The 11,157-nt window shown below is 36.6% G+C and overlaps 1 protein-coding gene across 1 annotated transcript; it reads left to right on the forward strand.

Moving 5' to 3' along the window:
- Positions 1-594: 594 nt before the first annotated feature.
- On the forward strand, positions 595-1,035 carry LOC139893780 (uncharacterized). The gene has a single exon (XM_071876970.1). The coding sequence runs from the start codon at positions 595-597 to the stop codon at positions 1,033-1,035; it is 441 nt and encodes a 146-aa protein (XP_071733071.1).
- The last annotated feature ends 10,122 nt before the right edge of the window (positions 1,036-11,157 follow it).

Raw genomic sequence — 11,157 nt, forward strand, 5'->3', positions numbered from 1 at the left:
AATCTTCCGCTGTGCATTTGCTCATTTTAAAGATATTACTTGGAGTCATTCATGACATATTTCAAAAGTCGTTGCATTCGAGTCGTTGAGTTCATCAAGATTATTATTAAGTCAATTATAGTTGGATATATTATGAAATGGTATGCATGCCGTCAACTTTCGATGCAATGAAAGTTTGTCTTTTAAAAATGAATGCAATGTTTGTATAATGTATCATATAGAGGTCAAGTACCTCGCGATGTAATCAATTGTAATGTATTCGTCCAGATGGATTAGGATGGGTCGTTAGAGGTATTGGCAAAAATAACTGGGGAGAATATAAAGAAATTCGTGTGGAACGATATTGTGTGCAGATATGGATTACCAAATGAAATTGTCAGTGACAACGGAAAACAGTTTGCAGATAACCCCTTCAGAAGTTGGTGTGAAGAGCTAAACATTAAACAAACATTTACCTCAGTGGCTCACCCACAGGCCAATGGGCAAGTTGAGGTAACAAACAAAGAAATTGTAGTCGGCATAAAGGCTAGGTTGGGTTTGAGTCAGACTAAGTGAGTAGATGAAGTGCCATATGTATTGTGGGCTCACCACACAATGCCAAAACGGAGCACGGGTGAAACACCATTCAGTTTGGTATATGGCACCGAGGCAGTGATACCAGCTGAAATCCGTGTTCCAACACAAAGGATTTTGGCATTTGATACAGAAAATAATTCATCCATCTTACGTGAAAACTTGAATTTATTGGAAGAAAGGCGAATCATGGCCGCCATCCGTCAAGCGGATGCAAAACAGAAAATGGCAAAATATTATAACAAACTAGTCAGATATATACAATTCAAGGAGGGGGATTTAGTGTTAAGAGATAATGAGGCAAGTAGGCTGGAAAAACAAGGGAATTTGGGACCACGCTGGGAAGGCCCATATAAAGTTGTAAAAGCACATCCTAATGGGTCATATACTCTCTCAGCGCCCTCCGACGAAGAAATTCCACGAACATGGAATGCAATGAGTTTAAAGAAATTGTATGCGTAGTATTGCATGTTCGAATAGCTTGATCAACTATTTAGAGCATAAGATGCAATCATAAATGTAAAAATTTCTTAAAAGAAATAAGAATTCAGAAAAATTTCTTATGGCATATTATTCATAATTTTTATCCGGCCAAGGATTTTAATCAGATGTCACAAAGCTGTGTGTCATCCCTGCCCACAAAAGAGAAGTTTTTTTCCTCGGTGGCAGAAGTTCAATCATAAATAAAAGATTGAAATGGCAGCGGATAACGTAGAACTCAGCTGAACATCCAGGAAATAGAATGTATCTACAACCGTCATGACGTAAAAATTATACAAACAGTATATGACTAGTCATAATTTTGATTGTTCAAATCAAACATATAAAGCTTTGATAAAATCATCTGCAAAGTAAAAAGCATTTATATACATTACATAATTAACAGATAACACAAGCAATACAGATTACAACTTCAAATTTAGAACATCGTCTACCGATGTAGCAGCATTATTACACAAATTCTCTAATTCAGGAAAGATAGATGTTCTATTTCATCACCAAGCACTTTAAGTCTATCTTCTGCATCTGGTTTCATCCGAGATATAAGAGACTCCGGCAACGACTTTGGAAACCCAGGTATATCATTTTTCAACCTCTCAAGAAACCGTATTCGGTCAGCGTCCAGTACAACAGTTATAAATTCGTTGAACGGCTTAGTTAACTTCTCAGAAGTGAAAGCACTCTTCACAATTTTCTAGAACACCTTCAATCAGACGTCTGGTTTCATTCTGGCTTGATTCCAATTGTTCTCTTAATGATGATTCAGATTGAGTTAATGTCCCAATCTTGTGAAGATACCATTTTTCTTTGGTGGCCAATTCCACATAACGAGCCTCAGCAGCATTCTTTGCAGCAATAGCAGCATCTAACTCAAGCTCTGCAGCTTTTAGAGCCTCTGTGTTTTTCTCAATTTTTTCAGACTTGTCACGATGCACTTGGTCAGAACGCTCTAAACACCTTAGATTATTGAATTCAGATGCAATATTCTAAATAATGCCTTGTGCTTGACATTTTCGAGCATCACCATCAGATAACTCTCAAAGAATTTAATAAGTGAAGGCGACAACATTGCTTCAAGATACTTCATAAAATCCTCATAATTACCAGGAGGACCACCTAAGAGAGTTGTTAAGCCAGTAATATCTAAATTGGGAATGCTAATTTGTGAACTGCTTTCCACTATTCTGTTACGCTGAGCGGGAGGCGGAAGAGCAAGTTTCTTCTGTGCTTCTTCTTTCGCTGCCAGGGCTGAATTAAAATAACAGTCGTTATTCAAGAAGTTTTTCCAATCCAGAAAAGAAGATTCACAATTCAATATTGCATATTTATCAGGATCAACATTATAATAGCCACCATTGCTAGGCATATGGAAAAAGCAATAAAGGTTTTCTTCTGCTATTGATTCAAAAGAGAGGTTACCAGCAGCACGACGTTTCCTCGAATTTTCTCGATTTAAAGGAACATCATTATCATCCTCAAGCTCATTTTCACATAAACTATTCTCGAGCGTCTCATCAACCAATTTTTCAGATCTAAATTGCAGTTCCTTAAATCTGGTGTAACGCAGAGCGGCGAGCGAAGTAATCACTAAAAAGCATAAGTATACAGTAATTATTATACAGATAATAACAATAGATAACCAAATTCTAATCAGATTATACCTTTGTTTTTCACCATAACAATGGCACAGCCACGTGTTTCTGCATCCCATTCAGCATTAAGGGAGCATAGAGAGAGCATATGTTCTGGATAATGACGATTTGGAATCCTCTCTATTTTAATTACATTTAATACTTTTCGTTCCTCAGATGTTAACCTTGGATGAATAACTTTGGGAGGATCAAGCGATGTACGCCAATAACTAGCTTGCAGGCAATCATTGGGGATAACTTCGCTATTAATAAAGAAGAAAGAACTCTGCCAATTCTCATTTGTGTCACCAGAATTAAGCAAAAACCCATCCAGAGTAAGACAAAACCATCCTTTATCATAACGTTTTATGGTTGCAAGATTAGAAAAAAGATGAACAGAGGGGGTAATATCTCGAGCCATACAATACATCTCGAACAGCATGATTTTACGAATGGACATAGGCTCAAATTGTCCAACGCTAACACCATAAAAACAGCAAACGTCTAGGTAAAATTTTGTAAAAGGAATACGAAGGTGAGAAAAGTATAAAGCACGGCTGTAAATAGCAACCTTTCCAGAAGGAGGGTGACAGACACAATCATGTAGGCTTGAAACAACAGCATCGGCACCAAAAAATTTGGGAAAAGCAACTCTGACACGATTGAGGTAGATTGAGGAAATTCTGCTTGGAATATCTTCAACATTAAAAATAGCCATTGATTGGGAAGTTAAGAAAGGAATTTTGTGACAGACGTTTAAGGTAGATGAAGGAAATAAATTCGGATTGAAGTAAATATGACACAGTAAAAATTGGGTATTAAATAGCAATCAGAAGATAACAACTGATGGTTAATCGCATAGTTGATATGCTACCACGTGTCGGGTGTACAAAAATGCGGGAGAAGTAAATTTAATTGAAAATGAAATTCAAATTTCAAAAAGGTACTTTCTGCAGGTCATGATCAAAAAGTAATTGACATCGCAGAAAAAATTCGGCTATAGCAGATTCTTGTTCCCGAGGAAAAGACATTACTTATTTTTTAGTTTAATGACTTTATTTTTTACAAAAATAAAGACATTAAACTGGGGGGACTTAATGGTGTATCCTAGGAGATACACGCATAAAAACATCATTTTTATACAGAAAACTCAATCAAAGAGCACAAGAGATAATTAAATTTGGCGATTTTCAGTATTAGCCGCCCAGCGTACAGAAGGCCGCCCAGCGTCAAGCGTAAGCCCTGCAGGCAGCTTCTATGCATAAGCCCTTTAACTCAGCGCGTGAACGGCACGCGGCCATGTTAGCACACGCCACCGACATTCCGGAAACTTCACATAACAGAACCATTCAGTGATTAACACGTGTATCCCGTGAATTTCGGACATTCTACGCCTATAAATAGACCCCCTGGGTCACCACATTTGACATCATTCTGATCTGAACTTCAGTCAGAGAGAAGTACACTTTCTCTCTCACACAGTTCTTTCTCACTCTAAACATACATTAGCCGCTTAGCAGTAGTACGCTAGACGGATCACTACAGATTGATTCTCAGATTGATTGAGGCCACCCCACAGATCTTACATCTGTGTTCCGGGTCTGCAGAGATTATTTCTCGAGGGCAAACAACAATCAACAGTATACGCTACACGCTGAGCAGCTATTGTCTTGTACTGGTACCTTACAGCCGCTATACGGAAAATAGTACCAACAACAACAGTTGTAAATGGCTGTTTTTATAATGATATTTTGTAATGAATCAGACGCAGAAAAGTTAATGTAAATGTATCTTGCAATCTGTTTGTTTATGTTTATTGCTTTTGGTGTTGTTTATACTTGATGCTTGTAAACCACATACAGATGATCAAATAACAAAAGAAGTAGTTCTAAGTCATTCATCATCTACTAACATAAAATTTAACCTATACATTTGATCAAATAACAAAAGAAGTAGTTCAACCATACCAGCTACCTTACAATCATGAATGGTTTTTTCAAATTCATGTAACACTAAACCTACCTTCTACATTACAGGTTTACATTCAACTAACAACACCAGCAACACTTCAACACATCCACTCCAAGTTTTTTTTTTTTTTTTTTTTTTTTTTTTTTTTTTTTTTTTTTTACCAAAGCACGGCAATTAGAATAACCAGCATCAAGCTCCACATCAAGACTTTAACTCTGAACTTTAGTTTTGCAGCATCTGCTTGTAATTGTTTTTTTTCAGAAGTTAAATCAAAAAGCTTTCTCGTATACCATTCATTCGGAAGTTCGGGATCAACCCACCTTATATAGTTGTAATTAAATTGTCTATAATTAGGGCAACTCTTGAATCGACATGCGGGATTTCGTCGTATCGTAGAGGTCCACATCTTTGCAAAATCTCCACACAAGCAAGCTTCTTCTCCATAGTTGTCCATTTTCGAATTCGGATCTTCAATTTAGAAAATATGAGAAAATTTATGGTTTATGGAAAAGTTGAATGTAGGGAGGAAATTGGGAAGTAGATTGGGGATTATAACCCTAGTTGTAATGCACGTCTCATATATATAATATAAATAAATCCTAGTCATCATTAATGAAATGTTGACATGGATATACATAAAAGAAATAAAAATGTAAAAAGATTAAAAAACGCCACACTGTCAAAAAAATAACTCAATTTCAATGATTTTCAAATCATAATCCTTTATAAACATAAAATTCAAATCATACACCTTTTTGGTCAACAAGAAAATCGATATTACCTTAATTGGGAACTTTTGGTCTTTATATTACCTTTTTGGACATTTTGCCCAAATAAAAATGATAAATATCGATTTTACCCTATTTTCAATCACTTCAAATCAAACACTTTCTAATTCTAATTAAGCATCAAATTAAAATCAAAATCCTTTACAAAAAAAAAAAATGATATCTCTATCATTTAAAATTTTTCGACTTTTGTCTTATCGTTTTGACAAGAAAAATGATAATAACAACCCTAAAGGTTGTGATTAAGAAGTTTTTTTAATGCAATAATGGTAACACGTGTGTAAGTTAGATGGTTTTTTTTTCCCGTAGAACTAGAAGTAGGAGGTTACTGAGAATATACAATTAAAATATACATCTAATAATTTTTTGGTTAGGATTGTTATTAGCATTTTTCTTTTGACAATATGCCTTAATATCTACTAACAAAAATTTAAACTCAAAATGTACATGTGAAAATGTTTTTTATTTTTTTACTAAAAATTAAAATTTAATAACAACATGAGAAACTTCATCAAAATGTGAACATGCAATGTAAACAAATGCAAAATGCTCATGAAACTTAAATGTGAACATTTGAAAGTTGACCTTGAAAGTTTCTCAAATTATTTTCCATAGTTTCCATTTCACTCTAAATATGTATCAATAATATCAACAATAAACTTACATATATGTAAGTTATTAGTTTCATATGCACAAAATAGGAACGAGTTTAGAAATCAACTACTTATTAACTGTTATAGCTTTTATTAACATGCATAAAAATATTATAATTTTTATTAACTTGCATAAAAATAAATATTGTATAATGTAATTCTAATTTAGGATATTTGTAGGATCGTGTAAACAGGATTAAACGATCTTAGATTCAATAACAAGTGCAAAAAATCTCATTATTGGGTTTTATACTCAAAATCCAATGAAAACCTTTGATCTTAATGAATAAATCGACTTAGATATGTTAAAGGTCGACTTAGATGAATGCTAGAACACCAGGGTATCGGATTGTACGTGTAGAATAGGTTAGGATTCGTAACCCTAAAAATGAACCCGTAATAGACATTATATACACACATCATGTGCAACCGTGCGGTTGCACCTTGCAACCGTGCAGTTGCCTGTCTAACCGTACTGTTGCATACCTGCAACCTTGGGGTTGCATTCCAACAGAGAAAGTTAAACGATTAAACACTTCAACGTGATCATAATGAACTCAGGGACTAAATATGCACCAACAAACTCCCCCTAGGACCCAATTCATTATCTTTTTTTTTTTTAAAAGCCAACAAATATTATATTAAAAAGGAAAAGAAACAACCAGGAGGGCCTTAGGCCAATTTACAAACATAGCAACTAGAGCATAAGCTAAACATCTAAACACGAAAACATCTAAACACGACTAGGAAGATACAAACTAAAAAAGGATCACGTATATATAAAACAGTGTGTATAGTTAATTTATGGTAGGAAAAAGGCTTCATCCGTCAGTTACTATTAGCATAGATCAACTTGTACCATGACAAGCCGGACTAGGACACGAAATACAGTGCTGATCAAGCAGCGACAAAGCAATCGAGCCTAAAACCACTTAGACCCTCTAAGTAGTAATTCAACAGAATCTGGCATAAAAACCTACCTTAACCAACACCTACTTTTGAGAGTGATGCATCGAAACTTTTGGGATTAGTGATCCAAGTTACCAATTCAATGAACCTTTTTTCCAACGAGCGTTTATCCACTCGAAACTTTTGCTTTGAATATCTGCGACGGTCTTTGAGGAGCTAAGACAATTACCCAATTCATTATCTTAAATAACAAAATATACTTTCTCCCGCAAAAGACAAATAATCACACAATCAAACATATTCAATAACATGAAAATTAAGACGTTTATGTCACATTATTACAACCAAATCGAAATAAACTGAGAAAAAAAAGTTCAAGTCCACAGTTTATTACTTCAAAATCATAAGATAGACATTTAAGCATGGATATCATAAGCATAGCATGTGCGAATAGCACGATCGAACTGAATTGCCTGTTCTGTATTAGGCAACTCATGAAAGATAGGGTGTCGCCACAACACCTTGATATCTTGTTTGCACAAATTTCGAATCCACCTTGGATCAATAATCATGATCTGGTCCAAACTACCATTAGGATTATACAACAAAATCACCGCTTCTTTTGTTCGTCCATCATAATACTACCATCGAAAATGATCTCCAAAATTCTGTGGCATTTTACGAACTGGTGCATACTTCATAGTCCTTGCACAATTAAACCTAACCACTCAAACTCTGTTCCCTGTAGATTGATCAAAAAGATAAGAAACTTTTGGAAACTGCGGCTCTAACACAGACCAGCCGTACTTGAACTCTTTTCTAATCTTAAACTGCATCCACTGTCCCCATCCATCAGACTCATGATAGAGCAGTGGAAATCTAGCAAGTTCCATCAATTCAAAATACGGAAGTGTTTTCATATCAACAACATGCTTAAAATAATCAGCACCATTTTCCCTTCGTACTTCAAAGTAATTGAAATCTTTCAAATACGCCCAGCTGAGAATCTTCCCACCTGTAACCTTTCCCGTTTGATCATAATATAACTTGTATTTGGGTTCCAACGGTACTTTCTTAAACCACGTATTGGTACAGGATCTCTGATACTCCCTCCATTCTTGGTTTTTTCGTTTGTTTACAGTATCAATATTCTCATCTTCCTTGTTCACACCGGATGACTCACCTTCCTCAGTAGTCCGCTTCTCATCCATTTTTCGATTCAAAACATCATCATTTTGTTGATTGAAAAGATCAGCAAACTCAGGTAAGTCATCTTCATCTACACTATCAGCAACATTCTCATCATCAGAAGCATCTTCAACGATGACTTCCTCAGCACTATCATCACCTGAATGCCTATTCTCACGTGTACCAGCAGTATTTGGAGCTTTTTCTGTAGCAACCAACTTATCTACCTCTATACCAAACATTCTAGCTACCTCTTCATCTGTCATTGTATGTACAATTTCCCCCTTCTCCACATCATAGTCTAGCGAGCTAATCACTGTACCCATCAAAGTCTTATGTTCGCAGTCCCCTCAGAGGAAGAGTCCGAAGAATATTCGCTTTCGGTAGACAGGAGATCATCATTAACATGCTCCATCTTCAAACGAATTGTCCCATCTTGAGGATCAGCCTCTAACTTTCCCTTGAACCTCCTATCACGACTATCCATCCGTCTGATCCTCTTAGCTTGTTTTTCTATTAACTTTTTCAGATCGGCTGCTAACTACTTTGATTTCTCGAGTTCTGAGGTCAGAGAGTCCACTTTAGCTTGTAACTCACTCACCTCCTTCTTCTTGTCCTTATTCTTCTTCATTACTTAATCAAATTTATTAACCAGACCGAGCACAGTAGCCTGGAGAGTAACAAACGCAGGATCAGCAGTTGCAAGAACCAATAAACTACCCTCCTGTGTAGACGCAACTGGTGGCGTTGTGACTTGTTAAGTAGATCGGGTAGGTGGTACTGGAGGAGCCTGAGCTTGTTGAGTAGGGTGCACCTCAGCTCTTTGAGTTGCAGTTTGAGTAGCTGAAGCACCTCCTGAGAGATCAACAGTCCGTCTCACATGACCTCTCTTCCTCTTCGGCTTTCTCAAAGGTTCATCTTCAGCAACCTCCTTTCAATTTAAGGACATCAATAAATCACCACCTTCTGTCACCTCATCATCCAAACTATAATTATCCAAGTCATCGGCAGTACGACCAGAATGAGAACCAACTTCCACAACCTCCTCTTCATCATCCGTCTTAGTAAGATCAGGAACAATGTCTTCCTTGTCAGAATCACTATCCTCATTCCTCCACATTCTTGTATTATGAGCTACGTAGTCAACCTTTTTCAAATGACCGAATAGTGGGCGGTTTGGTGGTGCCACTTTACCCTTGTAATAAATCACATGCCTCACCACTTCATTTGTCATCACATTCAGCTTGATTAGGTCTTTATCCTCCTTGACGAGCTCAGTATGCTGAGAATTGATAACGAGCTGGAGAAATCGTGGATAAAGAAGATAAGGATCAGACTTGAACTTACTGTTCTCGATCATGCAATTGAATATAACCCCAGAGAAGTTAAATGGAAGATTCTGAATTAAAGCCACCATCATAGATTGCATCACGAAATTCAATTCATCATGACCTTCTCTTTTAGAGCTCAAACAATGAACAATAACATGAGCCAAGTATTTGAAAGTTGGACAGAAACCTGACTTCAACACCTTTGACTTTGTCAAATCCCCAGAGTACTTGCATCTCTGGAAACAGCCTTTGACTATTCCCAAATTCAGTCTAGTTTTCATATCCACTGCATCACGAAATCTTAACAGCCTCCTAATATGCCCTTCAGTAACAACAATTGGCTTACCCTGAACAACATTGTTTAGCACATCAACCCGTCGTTCACCATCCATTGCCTTTGATAAAGTAACATTCTTCTAAAACTCACGCTGATGAGAAACATATGCTAACACATCAATAGAGATAGCTGTGTAGATACAAGATCGCTCAAGAAACTCCATAATCCCGTGATAGTTAGCTAAATACTCAATCTTATTCAGACTGGCCAGCACGTTGTTGTTGGGCCCACTTGAAGTTCGTTATTATGGTCAGTAGCCTTCTTGTACCTAGACTATGTCACACAACGAGGCTTAGACCTCTTCTCAGCACGAGGACGACCATATCCAGAGCTGGTACCCTCAGTAGTAGGAGCATTAGTAATTGGAGTCCCAGACATAGCTGAATTTGAAATAAACACCCAAAATATTAATATTGCAAACCCAAAAGTTAGTAATCAAAATTTCAAAATTAGGGTTTCTGATATGCATCCGTACGGTTGCAATAGGATCTAACCCGGTTGCACCTGTAACCGTACGGGTGCAGGCTCAAATCACACGGATACATATTTAAAATTTAACTTTGAATTAATTATGTAACCATGCAGTTACGCTGAATAGTGCTACGGATGTATGTTCAACCGTGCGGTTGCAAAATGCAACTGTACGGTTGTATTCATCGTATCTGTTAGGGTTTTCAATAATCCAGAACCTACAAACCATGTATTGATCATCAAGTAAATGATTTAGTAAGCTTCTATGACCTCCGACTAACACATTTTGATCAACAATTCCAGCTAAAACACATCAACAATCCCGTTATTGATCTAAAGTTCATGAAAACTAAAAACTAATCAAAATAAAAGATTTAATGGATGAAAATATACCTGTTATAGATGAAATTAATCAGTAACACGAGTAGAATAAGAAAAACGAGATCAAAAACTCCCCTTAGAACTTTGTGAATTTTGAACAATTTTAGACTTAACCAATTTGTGAGCACAAGCAACCCACGGTTCTGAGTTTAGGTATTTATACCCGTCCTGCAACCGTGCGGTTGCAGGGTTGTATCCGGCCAAAGATTATGTAACCGCGCGGGTGCACTGTGTACCCGTACGGTTGTACATGAAGTCCAAAAACCCTTTAATCTTACGTATCTGGGCGGTTACATGGTGTAACCGTGCGATTGCATTGAGTAACCGTCCGATTACAAATTAACAATTATGAAATTTAATTTTCCATTCTCGTCTTTTCTAACTTTCTCTTCTAAACAACTCGTTTCATCTAAACAAACACCT

The sequence above is a fragment of the Rutidosis leptorrhynchoides genome, chromosome 1 (assembly GCF_046630445.1).
Source record: "Rutidosis leptorrhynchoides isolate AG116_Rl617_1_P2 chromosome 1, CSIRO_AGI_Rlap_v1, whole genome shotgun sequence".
Taxonomy (NCBI): domain Eukaryota; kingdom Viridiplantae; phylum Streptophyta; class Magnoliopsida; order Asterales; family Asteraceae; genus Rutidosis; species Rutidosis leptorrhynchoides.